General features: G+C 39.9%; 1 protein-coding gene across 1 annotated transcript in view; it reads left to right on the forward strand.

Moving 5' to 3' along the window:
• TPK1 (thiamin pyrophosphokinase 1) overlaps nt 1-24,243 on the forward strand; it is a 335,721-nt gene that overhangs the window by 225,780 nt on the left and 85,698 nt on the right. Inside the window, exon 8 of the mRNA XM_082691650.1 lies at nt 22,257-22,368. Coding sequence (XP_082547776.1) covers nt 22,257-22,368 — 112 coding nt within the window. The remainder of the gene's footprint in view (nt 1-22,256; nt 22,369-24,243) is intronic.

Raw genomic sequence — 24,243 nt, forward strand, 5'->3', positions numbered from 1 at the left:
CCCAGCTGATGGGCCATGGGTGGTCTTCTACCGCGTGGGGGAGGCTGCAGGTGGTGTTGCTCAGCCTGCAGGAGTTGGTGGCGTCCCCCATCCTGGTGGCTTTGCTGCTCCAGTGTCCCTTCCCTGCAGAGTCCTTCATTTCCTGCTGGGATGGCCCCGCAACCCCTAGCACAGGGCCTCCTAACCCCGTGGGAGCATGGGGAATTGGAACGGCAGCTGGCACTCCTCTGCCGGCTGCCCTGCCAAGCCCAGGCGTCCTGCAGCTGCAGCAAGCGGTGCCCGGGGGTGCTGGTATCTTCGGGGGTTGGTCCTTCCCCAGGCATGGAAACCAGGTTTTCCCCAGGTAGCAGCGCCAGACCCAAATCCCACTTTTCTTCACATTTCTGGCTCTTTACAATCTTTGGCTTGGTCTTCCTGAATTCATCACAAAGGATTAAATTCATGTTCTTATTAAAAGCCTTAAAGGTGCCACTGAAGATGCGGTCATCTTGCAGGACACATCTCATTCTGTGGTCGCTGCCCTCTCCCACAGTCATGGTTGCTGTTCAAATCCAGTGTCTGCAGTAAGGTTTCATGATCCTCGAGAGCCAAAGGAAGGCTCTAGATAAGGGTTCGATGCATGTTCTGTGAACAATCCAGGCTTGGGACAGAGGCTTCCAGCAGTAGACGGAGCTCAGTGTCTCACTTGGAAACGGGCTAGCTGGACGTTCCAGTCCGGCTCTCACCCCCTCTTGGTGTCTCAGCTAAGAACGCCTGTCTGGTTCCGGCTGGAAATCCGCCACAGGTACTTCCTGTGGGAAGTACAGGGATCGCCTTGGGTGCAGCCGGCACTGTTGGTGGCTCAGTGGGAGTGCCCTTCTACGTGTGACGAGGACTGCCGCCTTGAGTGTGTGCTGTCAGTAGTCTGCCACAGGGGTGTGCATTGCGCTGCTGGCCACAGCTCAGGACAGACCGTCCGGCATCTCCGGCGGTCACCCCAGTCTGCCTGCTCCGTACCGTTCTTCCTTCAGCACCGATTGCCTACTTTTTGTTGAGCATATGTTAAGCATATTTGGATTTAAGCAAATTTTATAGGTATAATGAGTCCATTCTCATTATTTTCCTAACTGCTATACAAAGTGTCCTAATTTGGCCGGGGTAGGGGAGGAGCATATTCAGTTTGGCTCCTGAATGAATCCCTTTGGCACAAACCCACCCGTCTTTGATAACTTTCTTCCTTTCTCTTTTATGGTATGTTCCCAGCTCATCTTGCCCATTTCCCAGCTGAGTTTTGGAATTTCTCCAAAAGGCGATTTTACTAAGAAATAAGAATTAGAGGCCATAATCTGGGCATTAAAGGGAATGCTTGTAGCTACTAAGTTGATTCACTTGAGAAAGCTAGGATTGTGGGGTTTTTGGTTGTTGTTGTGGTGGTAGGTTTTTTTGTTTTGTTTTTTTTTTTTTTTAACAGTTAACATGAGTTTGTATTTCTACTTCCCTTTCACACTTGGTACTACAGGGACATACACTTGATGAACAGAGTTTTAAAATCTGGATGTTTTAAAAGTGGATGAAGTCTACTTTATCTATTCTTCATGTTATAGGCTCTGCTTTTGGAGTTTTATCTAAGCAATCTTATCTAGCCTAAGATTGTAAGAGTTTCCTTTTATGTTTTCTCTTAAGAAGTTTTATAGTTTTAGGTTTTACATTAGAACTGTGATCCGCTTTATTTTCTGTATACATGTAAGGTAGGACAGCATTCCTGCATTTGCACGTGGATGTCCAGTTGTTCCAGCACCATTTGTCATAAAGATATTCTGTCCCCACTGTATTGCCTTTGCAGCTTTGTCAAAAATCAGTTATCAGGGGAACCTGGGCGGTTCAGTGGGTTAAGCCTCTGCCTTTGGCTCAGGTCATGATCTCAGGGTCCTGGGATTGAGCCCCACATCCGGCTCTCTGCTCAGGGAGCCTGCTTCCCCCTCTCTCTGCCTGCCTCTCTGCCTACTTGTGATCTCTCTCAAATAAATACATAAAAGCTTTTTTTAAAAAATCAGTTATCAGTGTACATGTGGATCTGTTTCTAGCCCCTCTGACATGCTACACTGACTATAGTTCGTAAGTCAGGGCTTCAGTGATGGAATGCAGTGCAATGAATAGTTTTTTTCATGTGTCTTTTTGTGTTTTTGCCAGTGTATCTTTTGGATAGATCCCTAGAATTGTGGTCCGTGGCTCAGAGCATCTGGATGAAGCCAGAAGGGTTGTACGAGGTAGTGATAAGAGGACCCATGACCTCTCAACCTATCTATCTAATACGTGGGGTGTAATATTCCAGAAGAGTCTGAATTTGTATTTCTCTTGCTATCAATAGGATTGAGCATATTTTTATATTTTTAAAAGCTGTTCATTCTTTTTCTCTGGACTATCATCTTTCTATGAAGTTGTTGGCCTAATTTGCTTCTATTATTGTTGGAACTTCTTTTCATGTTAGTAGTATGACCCCTTGATCTATAATGTAAATCGCATATACTTTTTTCTTATTTCTGATTTTATTTGGGGATTTGTGTGTGTGCATTTTAAATAAATGATTTTTTTCACATTTTCCTTATTACCATTGTATAATTATATATTTTATATACTTGTATATAATTTGTATGTAATTATACATTTAGTTTCTCCTTTCACAATCTGCATTTCCCCCCAAGACTCCCTGAACCTCCTAAATGGTTCTTTAAATTTGCTGACAGGAAAGTTCATTCTTTGTGTTCTTGGTAAAGTTCTGTAGGTTTTCACAGATCTCACCATTACAGTATCATGCGTTACACGTTCACCATCCCAACCGTACCCTGGGCTTTCCCTTTGCACTGACCCCCCTTCCCCCACACCCTTGGGAACTGCTCATTTTTTACTATTGATATAGTTTGTGGCTTTTCCCAGATGTCACATAATTGGAACTGTACGGTGTGTAGTTTTCCAGAGACTGGTTTGTTTTGCTTAGCATTGTGCATTTCCTCCTTGTCTCTTCTGATTATCTTTTTACTCAGCATATTTTCAAGATCTGTCTGTGTTGCCATATATATATATATATATCTATTCTTTTGAAATTATTCACAGCTCTGTATGTTGGACATCTAGTATATTTGCCCTCCCACTCTGCATACTGGACTCTAAATCGCTTCCAAACCTTGCATCCCTCCAACCCTGCCCTGCTTCGCCACCCAAATAATGGTGGATCGAGCCCTCACGTATGTACCCTTATGGACCCATGCGAGCCTTTCTTCAATGCGTCTGCAGTTAGAAGAAGAATTGCTACATCATAGGACATAGGTTTACTTTATTTAACTAGTTCGACATTGCCCTCTAGAATGCTGCCTTTACCCAGCCAGTAGTATGTGGGGGTTTTTTATTTTTCTTGTGTTTAAAGATTATTGCTATATCCTTACCAACACTTCACATTATCCAAATTTCTGGATATAAAGTGTATAGGAATCAAGTGTATCTTGCTGTGTTCACCTGTATTTCTGTAATGACTAACGTAATGAGTCTGAGCAACTCATCACGTGCTTGTTATTGTTCTTTTTTTTTTTTAAATGTAAGAAGTGTTTGTGTATTTTTGCTTTGAGAGGTTTTGGCGGGTTTTGTTTTTACTTATTTTAATTCTAGTGTAATTAGCATACAGTGTTGTATTAGTTTCAGTTATAAAGTACAGTGAGTCATCAGCCGGGGCCCATCAGGACAAGCATACTCCTTAATCCTGCTTGTTAGCATTAACTCATTTTTTCTGTTGGGGATACTGTCAGCTTTTTATTGCTGTGTTTCTTATATATTTTTAAGATGAATCCTCTGTCAGTTTTGAACATTACACAGTGTCTCTTCTCATTACATCATCTGTCTATTAGCTTTGTCGAACAGAGTAAGCATTTTGGTCTGGGGCTTGGTGGACGGTGGTACCATTTACCGACAGGCTGAAAATATGGAGGGACAGACTGTGGGTAGAAACCAAGTCTCACTGGACTGTGTTAAGTCAGAGATGCCCACTGAGCCTTCAAATACGAATTTTGAGTAGGCAGTTAAATATCTGACTCTGGAGTGAACCTTAGATTTTGTGAAGTCTCAATATTTTATATTGTTCTCATTATTCCTTGAAGATTTTCTTTTCTTATTTTAATTTATTTTTTTAAAATCTGGAGCTCTTTAAAGTTTTGGAGAAAATTTTTATTTAAGAAATTGGATTTGAAAGTACTTTTATTTGTATCATAGTAGTAGTATTTTGCACTATATATGTCATTTTGACCATAATTTCACTTTTTTCTAATTCCAAATACTTAATCTATGTAGCATTGTGGTATAGTTCTAACCCTACTCGTCCTATGGCCCCTTGACTCTCCTGTCTGGTTTCAAGGGCTCTCTAGATGTATTTCATAGAACATTTACTATTCACTGTATAAATGATTTTTCCTCCATTTCACACTGAAATTATAAGGAATAACTCAAGGTGACTCTCATCTTTAAATTGAAAATGAAAAATAGTTTTGAAGCAAATCTGTAATATGTTCATGGGAGTTAGTTATCAAGTATTGAGCATTCTAGTTTTAGGGCCATCTTCCATGAGAAACCACATAGCCATGGGTATGCAGATATGTGTCTTTTTAAACATGGAAACAGTTTTTACCTTAGGATTATTATTTTTAAATGCAAAACCTTAATTACTAAATTCTTTTTTGAATAAAAACAAGACACTTTACAGTTCTTGCCAGAAAATTATCTTTGGCAACTTCTGAGCTTGCAAATGACAGAAAAAAATATTTGAGTCAAACAATAATGCTAATGTACTTTTTCTTTTCTCTTGAAGGCTTACTCACAATGGTTATTCTAGATTCCTCCAGATTATAATTTTTTACAAGATTTATTTTTTTACTTTCATAAAATAAAAGTTATTTCTGTTATACACAATTGTATATCTGTCTATTATATATCTTTTTATGAACCATAACAATTCACTATCACACATACATGTATTTTAAGGAAAACTAATCCTTTTGGTTGTTGCAAATAATACGAAGAATCTAATTAGGATAAGCAGTTATTAACATAAATCCATGGTTTTATACCTTAAGATACATTCACAGTTTACTTTTTATTATTTAGGAAGAAACTACATTATCTTAGCTATTGAAGTGTATAGAGATGACATTTCTTTGAACAGGGGATGTGTGACCATCCTTGAGGAGCCAAAACAGGGAAAATCTTTCTTTTAGGTACCCCCCCCCCCAAAAAAGGCATATATTGCTGAGCCGAGCACTCATGAAAATGACTGGTGGTACTTACAGGCATCATTCATCAGACTTACATTTTAGAGGGGGAAAAAAAATCTCATTATCCACTCCATATTCATTTCAGTTTTAAGTGCTTAGAAGACTTGTCATAACCTAGACTTAAGGTCTGAAATGGTAAATCTTGACACGTCTCCACTCCAGCAGCTCCTCCAGGCACCGCTAGAGCTCTGAGCGCCCCCACCTCCGGGAGCTTTCCATTCTGCTCTGCCCTGGTTCTTGCACACTCTTTTCCCATCACTCCGCACTTTGTAATGTTATTAGCTTCTGCATCTTCCTTTATTTCAAAACTAGATGCATCTAAAAGTTTCCCATTCGGTAAGAAATGCCAGAAGAATATATCGGGCATGTTGCACTTGCATTAACACACTTAATCACAACGGGCAAGTGAAGAGTACTTATATTATATTCAGTTGGGCCTAGAGAACCTGATCTCTGTGAGGCTGTAAAACATGATATTCGCCTTAATTTTGTGCTCTTTGTGCAGGGCCCAGCGCTCTTTCTCTCTGCCATAGCATGCCGATTTCTCATAGAGCAGAATTACTCTGACTTTTTTAATTGATTCTGTTTTAGTATATAAGTCTGGGCTGGGAGAGAAAGGACTGGAAATATTATGTATTCATTAGTATCTGAGAAGTGGCAGGTTAAAATGAGCTACTTAGGTTTAAAAGCATATGTGTCATATATATCGTTCATTCACTTGCAAAAGTATGTTATTTATGTTAACATTTAGATGCTAACTTTCCTCATTTTAGGAAGGGGTATCTATCTTTCCTTTCAGAATGCTTTTTTTCCTAAGTTATTTAAAGAATAGAATGGGGTCATTTATTAATACTCAGAGCTACTAAGGCATCAATCTTCAGCTCTCAGAAGGAGGACATAAATAGAACCAATTTTAATGGGGGCGGGGAACTGCCTGGTTTTAAAAACTGTCTTTTTATGCTATCTAATGTTACATTCTCTTTCAAGGAAAAGACAGAGGTTGGTAAGACAGTTCCTACAGGATGGGTCTTAATTTCTCTCTACTGTATACACGTGGCAGCCTAGCTCCTGTCACTTCAGTGATTGGTGTTTCTAAAAATTGAAGAATTCACTTTTTAAATGAGGAGTGTATTCAAAAATTCATTAGGGATTTAAAATAACCACAAAATTACATTTCCCCGGTAACTTCTTATGCCAGCTGTGGTGTCCATCTTGGAGTCAGAAGATGAGGTTGCAGATTTTGACTGCTTCTCAGATACCATGTTCAGACCAGCAGCCCTGTGAATTGTGGGATTATTGGAGGTTTTATGATGTAAAATAAAGCAGGACAATTAGGGCATTTTTATGACAAATAATGATTTGGTCATATTGGTTTTCCTCTCGTGTGATGGCCTCAACGCCCACTACTTCGTCTGTTTTCACAGCAGCCTGGAGGTCCTGAGGAAGTGATGTCACACTGCCATGTAGACTGGCCTTAGAATGGAGACTGAGGCTGGAAAGGGGCGGTGTAGACACAGGTGAAGCTATATTAACATGTTTCTTATAAAAGCACCACATGGAAATTGCAATATGTCTTCTGTCTCTTGTTTTCTCTGTTGGCTTATCATAACAAAATTAAATAATAATTAAGGATGAGCAACAGAGCCCCTGTCCTGATACAGACACACTGTTCACACATTAAATCTACGTTATCCCTTTCTGTTTGTTTGCCATGACAAAGTAATGACCCTGAGATAGCTGAGATTTATTGGCAACTGTTCTAAGTGCTTCATGGATACTATTGACTTAACCCCTGCAGCACCTTTGTGATATTAGATAGTATCTCCTCAATTTTGCAGATGAGGGAATTGAGATATAAAGAGATGAATTCAGTTGTCCAAAGTCACGTAGCCAATAAGTGGCGGAAAAGCATCTGATTCAGATAGTCAGACCTGAGTCTGTGCCAATCCCCACTGTGGTGTAACTGCTTCTCTTGACATTGTCGTTGCCGACACGATGAAAGATAGAAGCTAAAACACAGTGGCTGACAGCGAATGCCAGCATACTCATAAAAACCGTCATCTGGATGGCTATTAATAGAACTGTATTAACTTTCATTAAGATAAACAACTAAATGAGAAAGCATCATTGAATTATTGTCATAGTTAAGTAAAGATAATTCATTAATTGCAAACCTTGCAGATTAAAGATCCTGAGTTTTCAGCTATTTTTCACATGGGATTGTTTTCAGCCCTTTACAAGGTACATCAGTATATCTCAGAGAAAATGCCCAGATACTGTGGCTCAGATGTTAAATGCCAAATGGTAAAAACTAATGTTTACTAATTATGAGAATAAAGGCTTCCCATGACCTATTTCTTAATGTTCCCTGCAAAAAAGAATTACTGACAGAAAAAAAAAATTAAATATTTTGTCCTGACTTAAAAAAAACAAAAAACCTCTCTTTAATGTTACTTGTTTATTATATGTAGCTGGTTGCATATACTTATCTATTTCACTTGCCATTGTGTCCTTGGCTTGTGTCTTAGTGTGCCCAAACCCCACATAGCTTGCACATTTTGAGTTTGGAACAACAAAGTCATGAGAGCATTAATCATGATAAAAAGTCACTAAGTCTGCGACAGTATTTCATTTGGATTTGGAGAATGAAAGAGAGGATATTAAAATGCCTGTGACATTCAAGAGCAGGACCTGTATTTTTTGTAATCCTAGAGACTGTTTTCTTACAGATGACTTTAGGAATTAAAACCTAAAAACAACCTTTGTGAGCTGGTTTTTCTAAGCGCCGGCACTCAACAATGAAAATGCTGTGCCTTTCTTGTCCAGGTCTAGAGGAAAAAAGTGCTATCAGTTATTTAGAATCTGATTTATGTCTTAAGAGAGTGGCTGCCACTCTCTGTGATTTCATGGAAGCCGGGTATCAAGGAGCAATTTTCGAAGAATTGAAAGCTGGTGCAGGGTTATGAATAAACTCGGAGAAGCTTTGACCTTCCCTGTCAAATGATAAGGCCATAAATATGTTGGTAATTCTGCTTTGTTGTGAGTACCTGTTCTTTTCCATCATTCTGGAGTTTCTAGGATACCATAAACTGGTACCAGCAAAACTAAGACAAAATTTTTTATTGTATAAAAAATTAGAAAAATAGAAAATGTAAATTAGAGAATACAGGAAGCAGCCTCTTGTGTGTTGCTTCTGAAGTATGTCTGGCATTAGAGGATCAAGTTTTGGAAACTTTATAGTATTCAGAGCAAATTTAAAAATAACTATTTGGCGGGGGAGCGCCTGAGTGGCTAGGTCAGTTAAGTGACTGCCTGTGGCTCAGATGGTGATCCCCGGGTCTTGGGAGCAAATCCCCACATTGAACTCCCTGCTCAGCAGGGACTCTGCTTCTCCCTTTCCCTCTCTTCTCCCCACCCCCAGCTCATGCTGTACTCTCTGTCTCTCACTGAAATAAATAAAATAACTATTTGGTCACATTTTATCATTTATTTGGATGATATTAAATAAATAACTTTGGGACAGGGAGTGTAAGATAGTTAATGTCCATTATTTTAATGTTTTTTTTTCTTATAATGCCAAATTCATTATGAAATTGGGCTCATTTTTGCTTTGATGTGGTCTTTTTAAATAATCACATATAGTACGGTGATTTTGAATGTATGAAATAATGTTTTTAAACAAAAAATGTTTTTCTGCTTGTATTATCTTAATTTCATTAAGATGAAATTTAATGATTGTTGGGGAATCTTTTGTGCCTCCAACTTCACTCTTTCCCTTCCCCGAGTTGGTAGCTTAAGAAAGAATAAAGAGGAGGGAGAATCAATCCCAATAACCCACAGAGAAGGGGGCAAAGAAGAGCTGGTAGTTGTCTTTTGGAAACCACTTACCATACTTCCACTTTTGTTTCCATGCACTCTTGTAAACAAAATATATGTGTGTGTGTGTTTGCCTATTCTGTTTTACGGACATTAAAAGAAGTAGAGAGGGCACACGAAGAGAAGGGGAAAAGCAATGGAGATCTAAATAAAGCAGTGCAGGCACAAGCACCCAGAAAGGGACAGCAAAGTTTGAGGGTGTCTTAGTCATCCATTGCCGTGGAACAAATTGCCACAAACCTTGGTAGCTGAAAACAATAGTAAACATTTATTATATCTCAAGCTTTCTTTGAAGGTTTAGAATTTGGGCTTTTCTGGGTGCTTTAAGCTTGGAGGGGTCTCATGAAGTTCATTTGCTTTGGGCATCACAGTTCTAGGATTCCAAGGCAAATCATTCATGCATACATGGCAAGTTGGTGCTAGCTGGTTGGGGAGAGGGATAGCTTCATCCCTCCCTATATGGGCCTCTACAGGGCTGTATGAATGTCCTCATGACTTGGTGACTGACTTCCCCCAGAGCAAGTGATCTATAAAAGCCAGCAAGGGGGCAGCTGTCAGACTTGTTAGGACCTAGCCTAGAAGTCACACACCAACACTTCTTCAGTACCCAGTTGATATACAAGCTTGTCCTGTTCGCTGTGGGGAATCACTACACAAAGACATAAATACCAGGATGCAAGGTTCATTGGGTGCCATTTTGGAGACTGACTACTACCGAGAAATATGAAAAAGATACATGAACTTGCAGACTTGTATGAATGGGAAAGGATGAAAGATTAGGTGGTTCAGTTATGAGGATGATTGTTGTGCAACACAATTTGTGAGGCAAACGTGATGACCACTACACTACGGAAACAGCACACGTGATTTGTGACAAATGTGAAGACTGCCGTATTCCTTACACTGAAGGTGTTCCTTACTGCAGACCCACTGCATTGCACCCAATATGCCTCCCTGTGCCTTCAGGATAATCATCTTGACAGCACAGAATATAAAGCGAAGCTTCATTAAAGCATGATATTTATCTAGAAATCTTACCATATCAAAAAACTATCCACTTTTCCCTGCAAAAATCAGTACTTTCAACTTTCTTACACTGAAGACTCTTGCCTCATCTAAGAGGTACCAAAATACTGTAACAGTTAAGATGATGGTCTGTCTAGCTTGAAAGGTATATTTATGACAACATTTTACCAACACACAATATATAATGGGGTACTTTTCAGGTTACTTTTAGCAGACAAAATTATCCTAACATTGTTGACACGAAAAATGAGAGGCAAGTAAATTGACTGTCTAAATTGAAAGTAATGCGTTGTTTGGTTGCCCGTTTTAATCCTTTTAATAATAGTGAATGTTTATAGAGCATTCACTCTGTGGCAGGCACTATTCTAAGTACCTCACATATCAAGTCATTTAATCCTCAACAATCCTTTTGTTCTGGTTTTATAGATTAAAAAAATGAAATACAAACATGGTGAAAAGGGATTTAGATCCATGAAGTCTTTCCAGCACCTGTGCCCTGAACCACAGTGCTGTGCATAGAACAGGCTCCCTCCGGCTAGCTCAGAACCTAGATTCATTAATAATGACAACATTTCTCTCAGATCCACTCCATGGTCAGAACCTAAAGCCTAGCTATACTTCTCAGGGCTAGAAGGGGGAAATGGAAAGCTTCCAGAAAGCTAGGAGTGTTTGTCTCGACGGTCAGTGTGGAGGTAGGTAGGTCTGAGTTGACTTTGTCAGAGGATCACTGTAGATGCTGATTTGAGAATAAGCTCTATTGGGACAAGGAGAGATCTTGTTATGGGGCGTTGGATAGAGTGGTAGTAAAAGAAATTATGAGTAGTGATAGGAATCTGGGTATAATGAGAATGAGAGACAGTAGGATTTCCTTATGGGTGTAAGAAAAGAGGAAAACCTTTTTGCCAAAGCAGTTGGAAAGATGGAGTCCATATCAACTCAGATAAAGATAGGGTAGGTTTGAGGTCAAAGATCAGGGTGTATCACAGGGACAGCTGGATGATCAGGAGCAGAGTTAGAGAAGTCTCAGCTAGAGATAAAAATTGGGGATTTGCCAAGATCTAGATGGCTCAGCTCACAAAGGGCATAGCTAGATCTTTTGGACAAGTGGATCTAGCTGAGACAGAGATGGAGCCCTAGGATCTGGAGAGAAGAGGAAGACACAGCAAAAGAAATTGGGGGTGAAGAGGGAGAACCAAGAGTGTGGTGGTCTGCAGGCAAAGGAAAGATGGTATGTCAGGGAGGAAAGAGGAATAACTCATTGTGAATTCTACTGGAAGGTGAGGACTAATAACTGGCCATTGGGTTTAACAATTTGGAGGTCATTGGTTATCTTGATGAAAGCAAATATGGAGGTATAAGCAAAAGTTTAACTGGAATGAATGCAAGAGAATTGGAAGCGAGGAATTGGAAATAGTGAATTAGGAAGCAGTAAATCTACGAGTTTTAATGTAAAGAAGATCAAAGACAGGACAGTGAGGGTGGTAGCTGTCACATAAATTAGAGGTTGAGAGTAGTTATCATGGAAACGGATGAGCTCAGTGCCCCCTTTCCGGTAAATATTTATTGTATTCCTACTAAATGTCTAACAATGTACAAAATTTTAAAGATATAAAAATGAATAAGACATGGCTTCTCTCCTTGAGGTGTTTACGTTCCAGTGAGAGAGTTAGATGTAAAATAGTATGCTATGGAGTCTCAAGTGTGTGCAGGTATCCAGGTTGTGGGTTCAGGGAGGGCCCTGGAGAGGAATGATGGAGAAGGTGATGTCTGAGCTGCGTCTTGGGACTTGCACCATCTGAGTAATAATCCAGCTGCTTCCGATTACTATTTTAGGATCTAGGGGAGAAACAAAATTGTCCTATTGGTTCCTGACTGAAAGTAGCCAATCCTGACTGAAAGTAGCCAAGTCTTAAAAATTACTTTAGTGTGTTAATTTCCTTAATCTTAGTCCAGTCATTGGTTTGCTTGCACTGTTTTTTGTGAACTTCCAGAAAACTCAGTAGCATGTTTTGAAAACACCAATGTATGCCCCAAACATTCTTATCAGCATCCTCCCTATATTTAGCCACTAACAAAGGACAAGTAAATGAACAAGGATGTGTAAATAGAATGAGGAATGTCGAAGATAAGTGGATGAAGTCAAGGAAGATGTTCATTCGCTTATTAATTCCTTCATTTATTGTTCATGTATTTGTTCTTTATGATGAACTTTGGACAGGGTCATACAAAAGCTTAACTTGGACAGTGAATATAGGAAAAAATAAAAATGAGAAGAGGAGCAAAGGAATGACATATTCTGGCAGGCTTTTGAAGTTAGAAGCCCAGAAAAACATGATAATATAGTAAAAAAGTAGATTTTAAAATGATGCCATACTGAGGTGTAGACCCCACCTTTCCCAGTTACTAGTTGAGTGATCTTGAGCAAGCTAATGACTGTACGTAGTCTGTGACCTCCGAGTAGTAACTCTACCACTCAAGCTTGTTGTGGGAACTATGGGCACCACAGTGGAATGTTAGGACGTAACCAATATTCAAAAATTGCAAGTCACTTCTCTTTTTCTTTAGCTGGAGCTTTCTCCTTATTTCTTCTAGTTTATAAAGTTTGGTAGTCATGCTGGAGTTTGAGATAAATAATTGCAGAGCATTCTTTCTCTCCCCTCTTCTTCGGGAGTACCAACAACATGCTATGAGCATTGTGAACATGAGTGGTGGGGGGGACAAAAACTAGACGCCCAACTCAGCATGCTGAACATCAGCCGTGCTGCATCTCTGCAACTGGAAACACTTCCCAGAATCTGTTCAGACAGGATAATGAACAGGATCCTTCCAGAAATTCTGTCCTTCTCTTCTGCTCTCCTTCCAGTCCTACTGACCTGCAGCTTCTGGGAGAAGAGAGACAAGAGTATGGGTGGGGTTTGTTGAGCCTGACGAAAGGGAGAGGTCGGTTAGAGGAGCGTGTTGGTGCCTGAGTGATGTGGGGAGCTCTGTTGTGACTCTGCATACAGCTGTGTTATAGAGGGAAGGTTGGGGGTGATGGATGATACAAGGAGGAAAGCTGAAGTGTATATTGCAGTGCTGCTATTCTCATCAACCCTTGACCAATTATGAGAGAATTTAAAAACTAAGCCAGTGGATTTAGAGGCCGAACTGAATTGTATTTAAATTGTTTGCTTGCACCGAAAAAAAAAAAAAAAAGTGTCTTAGGGACACCTGGGTGGCTCAGTGAGTGAAGAATCTAACTTCGGTTCAGGTCATGATGTCAGGTGTCCTGGGACCAAGAGCCCTCCCTCCCCAATCAGGCTCCCTGCTCAATGGGGAGTTTGCTTGGCCCTCCTCTTCCTCTGCCCCTCCTCCCATTCATATGCACGTGTACTCACTGTCATGCTCTCTCTCTCTCTCTCTCAAATAAATAAAATCTTAAAAAAAGAAAGAAAGAAAGAAAGAAAGAGACGCTCGTGTTACCTTAGTAGTAGGCTCAATTCATATTGAGCATTTTGAAAACAAAGAATTGCATTTTGGATGTGATGACTAGATAAGAGACCTCAGAAGTTCTTAGAACTTTCCTGAAATTGATGGTCAAAGTTCGTGTTATACCCCTATAAAGAAGGAAAAGATGTGGTACACACACACACACACTGAAATATTATGCAGCCATCAAAAATTGAAATCTTGATATTTGCAATGACATGGATGGAACCTAGAGGGTATTATGCTAAGTGGAATAAGTCAATCAGAGAAAGACAATTATATGATCTTGCTGATATGTGGAATTTGAGAAACAAGACAGAGGATCATAGGGGGAGAGAGGAAAAAATGAAATGGCACAAAACCAGAGAGGGAGACAAACCATAAGAGACTGTTCATCTCAGGAAACAAACTGAGGGTTGCTGGAGTGGAGGGGCGTGGGAGGGATGGGGTGCTGCTGGGGTGATGGACATTGGGGAGGGTATGTGCTATGGTGAGTGCTGTGAAATGTGTAAGACTGATGATTCAAAGACCTATACCCCTGAAAAAAATAATACATTGTATGTTAATTAAAAGGACAATTTCAAAATAGGGGAACTTTTTTTTTAAGTTTACTAAAAACTAGAGTTTTTATAAAGCAAATGAAAATATGATTCTTCTCATGAAGACAAATTAATGCTCTATGAAGGTTTAATGTAAAATGCTTAAAGAAAAAAATTTCCTTTTCTCCCTTCCCTCTAATACTTTAGATTGGTCTTAGGAGTAATCACATTTATTTTCCTTCAAAAATTACTGGGTCAAAGTTCCTAGGATTTTATAAAATAAAAAGCAGAGAAGAGTGGAGGGAAAACTTCTGTTCCATTTAAATTTGGACGACCTGATAGAGGAAGAGCGAGTAAATCAATTTGTAACGTGAATGTTGGAAGTCCTGTTCTTGGCACCGTATATGTGGTATCTCACTTAGCCCTCAAAACAACCCAGTGAGGTAGTATTGTAAATCCCATGTTACACACATAAAGTGTGTACTCTGTATACACCTTGAAGTGTATTTTGAGTACTGTTGGCAAGTGCTTATAATTACTGGTGGTGCGTGCCTCTGTCCTGGTGTCCAGTTAGGCAAACGCTATCTACACAAAGAAGTCTCCATGTGTGTACTGAGTTCTTTGAGTTCAACTAAACAATCCCTCATGTACTCAAGCTTTGATAAAGATTTTACTAAGCATATTGACAATTTTTATCAATACGTTTTGCTCTAAGCCATTGATCAATCAGATATTTATTAGTCACTTAATATGTTTCTTCCATTGTGCTGTAAATCCAACAGAAATAAAAGGCAGCGGTCTTTGCCTTCAAATCCATTCTGTTCTTTTAAAGGATACAACATGCACCTGTGTGAGACATGCAGTATGGTAACAAAATGCTAGTATAAAGATGGTAGCCATTAGAAGCAAGTCATCTGTGTTAACTAAAAGTCACAAGGAATTTTCATGAAAGAGTGGAGCTTGCCCTTTGCTCAGAAGTTTGTCCAGGTTAACAAACTTGCTGGAGAAACAGCATAGGAATAGCAGAACATGGGCAATCCTGATTATTCTCATCTGAAACTACTTGAAAAGTCCGCATTCACTCTAACTCAAAATACATGTTTTGGCATAACCTATCCTGTTAGAAATGCTTGCTTCTGGGCTAAGTATTATCTTTAGAAGTCATCATTTGAAATGTCTGTAGCTTTGGGTGGAGCCAAGAGTAGGTTTCTGACACTGGAGCATGAGGGCACTCACCAGATGTCTCCCCTGACTGCTGCTGTAAAGGCGGGAGGGGGGGGGGGTTAAGACAGAATGGAAGCAACATAGAAAAGCATCAATACAGAGTGACAGAAAATATTGGATGACTATTAGTTCCATCAGTTTTATTTTGAAATAGCTAGTGTTGGGCATTAATGAGGAAATTATCCTATCATAATATTCTACTATCTCTAGCAATAGTAGGTATTTCATAAATATTTTTGACTTTTGAATTAACAAACTAGCTTAACTAGCATGCAGGAGGCATTCTTTTGAAAACCAGTATTATCATTAATCTTTTAATCAGAGAGTAAGTCTACCTCATGTCAAAACATACAATTTCAGCCTGAAGTTATCTAATAATTTCCAAAAGAAAAATCAGGCAGAGATTCTTAATTTCAGAACACATTACTGAAGTGTTCTGGCTGTGGAAATATTAAACCAAAGTATTATAATTTTGGATGGAGCGTATAATTCCAAATTAGTATTTTCCTACATGGGTTTCTTGAAATGCGGATTCCATGGGTAATTATGAGGTGTTATTTGAGGGCAGGAGGGGGATCTGTAGTCAGGTAAGTTTAGGGAAGCTCTCACGCAGGTAAACAGCATTTCTTCGCTACAGAACTACCTAGAACATCTAATCATGCTGGAGCACATTATGACTTCAGGAAGAGAATCTTTCCGATCTTACCAGATCCTGGGAGTCTTGCTCTTTGGAATGCTCTTTGGAAAATGTGCTTCTGCTGTGGTCGGAAACTCTAAATCTATCTACAGGGAAGCTATTAGGGAATTTTCAAAAGGAAATATCTTAAATAAAATATGTAAATATATTTATATGTAACATTAATTCTTTACAGACTACTTTGAGTAAAACCAGCACACTTGTGTTTTGAATTCTGCACTTGTGAAGCAGAATGAAAGTAGAGATACAAGCCTTCTAGCTCTGAGATGTTACAGCTACAGATTCACTGTGGTAGCAGGCGTCGGTGGTATAGTGGTGAGCATAGCTGCCTTCCAGATTCACTGTGGAGGCCATTGCTCTCACGAGTACTCTCGGGCCCATGAACAGTCTCAGCACGAAAGTGCACCATCGCAGAGGTCTGTGTTTGCGTGAGAGGGGCAGCCTCTTTTCCCGGCAAGTACAATGCAGATACCTCCATCCACGCCTTTCCCTGTCCCTTCCTGCAGGCTGTTTAATTTCCTGCAGTGTTTGTTGATAAATTTTTAAGTATCTGGACAAACTAACAAAAAATGAGCTATCAGAGGTTATCCTGTTTTATCGGTGTGCAGTGGTGTTTCATTCATACTGGGTCCGTGTGCCAGAAATCTTAGCTGCAGGTAGCCACGGGGTGTGAGTGCGGCATTAACAGCCATCTGATGAGTGGTCATCCACTTTATAACTGGTATGGACTTTATAACTGGTACCTGCTTCCTAAATCTTCTGCACTAAATAGAAAGTACGTTTATCTTCTTCCTGGATTCGACTGCTTTTGAATGGTCTTGTTAAACTGCGACATATTTTGTGAGATCCACACAAAGATCTCTTGCCGTGAAACTTGGCATAGTTAATTGTATTTAACGATTTAGAGAAATAAACAATTGTAATGGCTTGTTGATATATTTGCAAAAGCAAAATCTAGGGTGAACTTCATCTGATCTCTCAGTGGCATCATAGTCATTTGCAAAGAGGAAGCATAATACAAAGTGACGGTGGCTTCTCACCCTTTCTTTAGGTATCTGTGTATGTTTTGCTCTCAGTTGACGCTGCAGTCTAGCAAAAGTGATTTTATGATGCTGACTGCCTTTAACATGCTCGTAAGTATGATTTCCAGCACGGGTGCCAAGCAGTAACTCTGCTACCTTTCACTAAATTACAATTTCATACCTTATTGAGGTTGTTAATATGTTAAAAATAACCACAATTGGAAAAGCAAACTGTCTGATTGATTTTTGCCCCATCTTTACTATATAGAACTGCCTTTGACTTCAAAGAGTTATCTTAGCTCAGAACAGGGGACAAAGCAGGAACTTGTGCAATGATTCATGAGAGTAGATGGAAGTCAATGATTAGTTCATGTGCCTCTAGACTCCAGTAATGGCATAAATCTTTAGGGAAGTTCTTTAGTGTCAGGCTGTATGCCTGGCTGTGTCAAATCACATATAGGCTAGCATATATTATGAATTGAGAAATCTGAGGAATGAACAAAAATTCCTCTTATTGTTCATTTTTTAAAAAACATCACACCAACTGAAGATACAGGAGAAGAGCATAATATTGCTCACCTTTAACCATACAAAGCTAAATCTGCATATTTATAAACACTAAGACTGTTCACATATGGCTAAACATCTTATTGGAACAAAAGAAAAAATATTAATTGACTGCAGGCTGAAACCTATCTGTGACTTCTCAAGTTCACAAACTAGTTTATTCCCAGGTTAAAAATTTTAAGGTGTGTTGAATGTTAACATAATGAGGAAGGCAATGAATATATAGCAAGCCTCGAAAAGAAAGCTTACCACCGTGTCATTTAAATCAGTGGATTTTATAACAGCATCCTCTCCCTGGGATAATAAAACTTAACATGTATATGTGCTGTTTCCTTTGCATTATATGATGCAAGTTGAAGAATCTTCTCTTAGGGACTTAATGTCTACCAGTTGAGAAATCATTCCTCACTTCCTTCACCATTCTTTTTTTTTTCCTTCTTAATTTTAAATTCCAGTGTAGTTAACATAGTGTTATATTAGTTTCAGGTGTGCAATATACTGATCCAGCACTTCCATACATCACCCAGTGCTCATTATGAAGAGTGCACTCCCTATCCTCCTTGCCTGTATCACCTCCAACCCCTCCCCACCCCCACCCAGCTCCCTCACCCTTCTCTACAGAAGTTAGCTGGAACACCAAGCATACTAATGTGTTTAGCTAACCACGACCAAACTGTCACATAGACCACAAACAGGGAGGAAGGCCTTCAGTCAAAGATAGAGATTAACTATAACACACTAAAAATAAGGACAAGGACACACAAATCCCTCTTTGATAAGGAATGAAGTTCCAGTCTCTAACAGTGGGCCCCCTTGTCAAAGATGCTGCTACCCGAGACAGGTGGAGCCCCCTCTGGGCTGGGTGAGCGTTCCTGCCCTTCTGGTCCTGCCTCCCACCCACTGCTCAGGAGGCTGTGGGTTACCTGCAGCCCCTCTAGTATGCTCTGCTTTCTGATGCGGACCCGGGCAGGACAGCCCTTATAGGGCCAGGATCCACCAACGGGAAAAGCCACCACCACTTTCTATTCCTTTGCTACTTAAACCAAAACACTCCTAAGGAAATCAATTTCCACAACACTCCCTTTCATCCGAAGGAGGCTTTCAGAGTTTGTTAAAGTGTGTTATGTTTGCATCCATGGATGATAATTTGTGTTATATTTAGCATCTATACCTTCAGAGTTATTTCTGTAGGGGAGAGTGGTAGGGAGAAGCAATGCTCAAACTCGTCTGACAAAGCTAGCCAATGTAAATCAACTGAGGGAAAAATTCTGTACGAAGATATTAAGGCAGCTCATGGTTTAAACAAACAAAGCCCTGTTTTTTAGTGGGGGGGGGTGGGGAAGCCACCTAAGTTGTAATGGTGCTGAGAAGCGGCTGCATTTTCTCTCGGTGCAGTACTGGGCTCCTGGCCGCCAGTGGTGGCACGCCTGCTGTCCCAGCGCTGCCAGTCCCATTAAGGGATGAGAGACGGAGGGTCACGGAGAGACTTTTTTTCTTTTTAATTAGTAGACTATTCTTAGAATGGTTTTAGGTTTATAGAAAATTGAGCCAATTAGACAAAGTTTCCATATATCTCCTCTCCAACTCACAATTTCCCCTATTGTCTTACATTAGTGGGGGACTTGTGTGCAGGTGATGAACCAGTATTGTATATTATTATCTGTAAAAGCCCATAATTTACTTTAGGGCTCACTGCTTGTGTTATAGATTCTTTGGGTCTTGACAAATACAGAAGTTCACGTGTTTGTCATGTCCCACAGCACAGCTTCGCTGCCCTAACAACCTCCTGCGCCCCACCGGCCCACCCTGTCCGCCCGACCCCACCAGTGAGTGTCCTGCCACCGAGTCACAGCTTTGCACGCGTGCACCCTCCGCGGAGTTGATTTCTCTTCCCTCACAGGCAGCAGGGAACCCCTGGCCTACATCCTGCCCCCGACTCCTCTGCACCTGATTGGGTCTCCGGTCAGCATCTTCCCCTTCCATGCAGTGATGACATTGTTCGCGTGGACAGCTGCGTGAGTCACCTCTTGGACGCTGGCATGGAGGTTTGTGAGGGAGGCCAGAGACATTTCAAGTCTCCTTTCTCGGTCCCCTTTTTGGTCTTAGGCATGCTACCCATATTACCAGCTACTCAGGCCAGGAGCAATTTATAAATCCCTCCCCTTTAAAAGTCTGCCCCTTGAGGCATTATTTCTTGATTCTTTTAGGATGTAACATGATGAGAAGGTGAGGGCCCCTGTGCTTTCTTCCACACCCCCCCCGAACCCGTGCCTTCTGACAGTGACTGCTTTTACTCCGAATATATAAAATGTTTCCATAGCTGTAATAATAGTCTCTGTGCTTTGCTCTGAATTGATCTAAAACAACAGAGATCATTATTCAGGAAGAAGATTAGTTTTCATTTCACTCCTAAGTTTTTCCGTTGCCATGTCCCACTTATTCCTCTTACTTGAATTATTCTTCAGAATTATTAAAATATTTTCCTATTTTTTTCTTCAGAGGAGTCTAAGAATTTCTGTCTTGTATCACTTTGTATCTAAACAACATATTGTTCTTTTTATAAGATTTCAGTGTTGAGTCAGGTATGCTGGTTTGTTCGTGGCACATTATTATCTCTGGTCCAGGCAAGAATCCTCATTGGTTGATCCATTTGCCTTTAATTTAATCCATTTCCCTTTAATTCCTCTACCACATTCCCATTCTCCTTATTTTTCCCATAGGCAGACATGTTTGTGTGTGTGTGTGTGTGTGTGTGTGTACATATACATTTTAAATTTTGTTGTTAGAAAAAGTGTATTGATGTGTTTGTATTTATTTCAACTTACATAGATGGGTTCTGTAATTTTTTTTAAAGAATTTATTTATTAGAGAACAAGTGATAGGGATGGACAGAGGGAGAGAGAGACATGTGCACACAAGAGGGCATGGAGGAGGGGCAGAGGGAAAGAGAGAGAGAGAGAGAGCGCAAGCAGACTCCCTGCTGAGCTGGAACCCTGATGCAGGACTCAATCCCAGGACCTGATCCCAGGACCCAGAGGTCATGACCTGAGCTGAGGGCAGATGCTTAACTGACTGAGCCACCCAGACACCCCTGATGGGTTCTGTACTTTATCCCAATTCTGTTTCGTGTGGCATTGTTTTCACAGGGCATTGTGTTTTCAGTACACCCACTTTTCTCCCAAGTGTGTCTAATCCATCGCTTGGTGTTTGTCTACCTGTGTTGCCCATCTTTTCTTCCAGTCATGGGCATCAAGTTCAGATATATTTTATATTTTCTTTAAATGGTCTTTGTGTTTGAATATATTTAAGCACTCTTAATTGAATTTATGCCTTCTGACTGAGTGTTCAAATAGAAATGCATATTTATGAGTTGTATAGGTAGTAGAGATCTATATGAACTTGTGTTACATTTCAAGAACTGATAAGTAATTTAGAGAGCTGTTTTCCTAATAAAAGCAATCCATTGACTAAAGACAAAGCCTACTCATACGCTGAGGTCTTCTGTGGAGCAGAGTAGGTTCCCAGAGCCCATAACATAATACAAAAGGCATACTTGGAATAAAATCCTGTAAAAGGTGGCATAAGTACCTTACTCTGGTAATGTGTCATATATTGAGCTTTCAAATAATATTTTATTAAAATAAAGAGCATCTTTAACACCCTCAGAGTTACATGAATTATGGAAAATATCTTTTCTGTGTCATTATTGAATAGATGTGTGCCTTGGCATTTTCCCCATAAGGACTTGAGGTATCTTTCTATAAAGACCATATATTCTGAGGATAATGAATAGAATAGAAAAGTAATGGAAAGTCATTACTTTGTAGAAGAAGAGGAAATTTCCAAGTATTTTATTTAAAAGCAAATGCTGTAGCCTTGATTAAACATTACATTTAACATTAACCTGCTTATAAACTGAAAACTTGATAACATAGTAAATTATATCAGTTTTCATAATCCAGATGGGAGAAGCATACTCATTCCTCAAGGTAGATACTATTTCCCAGTAGAGGTTCTCACTGAGAACTGAGCATCCTCTAGAGTAGCCATGGACATAGGAAGCAGATTAACCATTAGCAGGACTGACATTGAATTCTGAAAGCCAGAAGTCCACTTATAAGATAAAGTAGAGATTTTACTTAGGGAGAAATGTTTTATTTACACTTAAGCAAGTGTTTGATTAAAACCCTAGCATGTGGAATCGGTTTAATCTTTAGAATGAGCAAGTATAGGTGGGAGTCCTGATTTTGCCCCCTTGTTATCTGTGTGGTCCTGGACACATGTAATCTCGGCAAACTGCAATTTTCTCATGTGTGAAAGTAACAACTAACAATAAACTACCTTGTAAAATTGTGGCTAGGATTAAGTCAGGTGGACGTTCCTGGGATTATTCGGGACGTACTACTTAAATTTGTTATTAGGATTAAGTGTGATAACCCTGTGAAGTTCTGGCATGGCACCTGGTGCAGAGGCCCGGATCTTCAGTGACATTGATGTCCTGTCCTTTCTCTTCCCTCTGCTGATTGTCATTCCTTCTCTACTTCAGGGAAAGCACAAAATGCATGTAGATACCGGAATGGAAGGTGATTGGTGCGGCCTTATTCCTGTTGGACAGTCTTGCAATCATGTTACGACAACAGGCCTAAAGTGGAACCTCAGTAAGTAAAACCCTTGCACAAAGGGAGGTTTTCTTTCTTTAAAAAAAAAGTGTGTATGTGTGTGTGTGTGTGTATATATATATATATATATATATCTGCTGTTAGGTTAAAGGTAGTCTGTGTTTAACCTTTCTGTGAACTGCCAGGCTATCTTCCAAAGGAGCTACACCATTTTGCATTCCTACCAGTGATGTGTGAGGCCTCCAGTTTCTCCCACAGCCTCACCAGCTGTTACTGTCTTTTTGTTTTGACACATCTTAGTGGATATGTGGTGGTATCTTATGGTTTTATTTGCTCCCCCGACCAGTGACTTATGATGTCAAACATCCTTTCATGTGCTTATGGGTATTAGTATATTTTCTTTGGAGTGATGTCTTCAGATCTTTTGCTTATATTTTAATTGTATTATTTCCCTTTTTAGTTTGAGTTGTAAGACTTCCTTATATATCCCAGAGTCAAGTCCTTTATCAGATACATGACTGGCAAATTAACTAAATTCATTAATTTAATTTTGATGAAGTCTGATTTTTTTTTTCACATGGATTATACTTCTGGTGTTGAATCTAAGAATTCTTTGTGTAACCCTCTTCAAGATTTTGTGTTCTTGAAACCTTCTTTACATTTCTAGAGAAGCAGCTATTCTAACTAAAGTAGCAAGTTCTTTTCATAGTCAAACCTCTCAGATTGAGATTAGCTGCTTTTACTGTTTTAAAATGTTTCCCAGTGCTTACTAACTGTAATAGGTCCTAGTTATACTAAAACTGTCTGATTTGAAAGGAACAAAAATTGAGGTGGGTATTTTCATGAAATAAATGCTGATTCCACAATACACCATCAGGCTTGTGAAATAGGTCAGCTCTAGTCTCTTTAAGAATAATAATAATTTAGTCAAAGAGCTTTGGTTGAATGTCAAAGGGATTGTCTCCTGATTGACCACTTTCCTCTACTGTTACAAAAACCAAATTACGGAACCACGTCATTCTTTTGTAACATGTAAAACTCTTAGGTTCCCACAAGGAAATAAATATTTCAAGAAGTAAGTAATTTGAAGATAAAAAGATATTTTAAAAGACTTTTCTCTGAACCAGTCCTGAAACAATTAGGGAAAACTAGAGATATTTTGAGGTAGATGTCTGGAGAGCTCCTCAGAATTTGAAAGGACGGTGAGACAGATCTGCTCTAGTGCACAGAAATGTGACAGGCTTTGAAGCTGTTTAGCTGAAACTGACATGAGCTCCTGTTAGAAACTTTTTTTGAAAACATTTCCAACCTAAAACAATTGTACTCTTTGGAGTTCCATTTGTTCCTGGGACCCAGTCTCGACACTGGTGACGTCCTTCTGGATGTGCCAGGGACCTCCCTTCTCAGGGCTGGCACCAAGACCGGAGGGGCACTGAGCAGGGACGAGGGCTGCCAGTCCAGGCGTGGCCCTGCTTCCTTCCCCTGACGACGATGGGGAAGACTTGGAGTATTACCCAGGCTGCTTCTGGGCTCGTTAGAACATCCTCTGATCCTCTGTGTCCCACGTAATACGCATGTCCTAATTCTAATTGTATAATAAAGTTGACCCTGGGAAGGGGCCCTTGGGCATGATGTGGTGTTTAATCTTACTGTCGGTGATGACTGTTTCATTCCTACAGAAATGCTACGTACTATTATTAATATATTTACGGATTGCTTTGACTTTTGAAAAAAGTATTTTCCCCTACAATTTTATGTAAAATATGTAACTAGCAACTTAATAGAGTAGGCAAAGCCAGAGAATTGAGATACAGTGTTTCATCAGTTTTCTGTGGTGAGAGTGCTACCTAAGGGGGTCTCGTGATAGGTAATATTGTGTCACTAAAAAGTAGTAGTAACAGCTGGGAAATGAAG

The sequence above is a fragment of the Mustela nivalis genome, assembly GCF_964662115.1.
Source record: "Mustela nivalis genome assembly, chromosome: 12".
Taxonomy (NCBI): Eukaryota; Metazoa; Chordata; class Mammalia; order Carnivora; family Mustelidae; genus Mustela; species Mustela nivalis.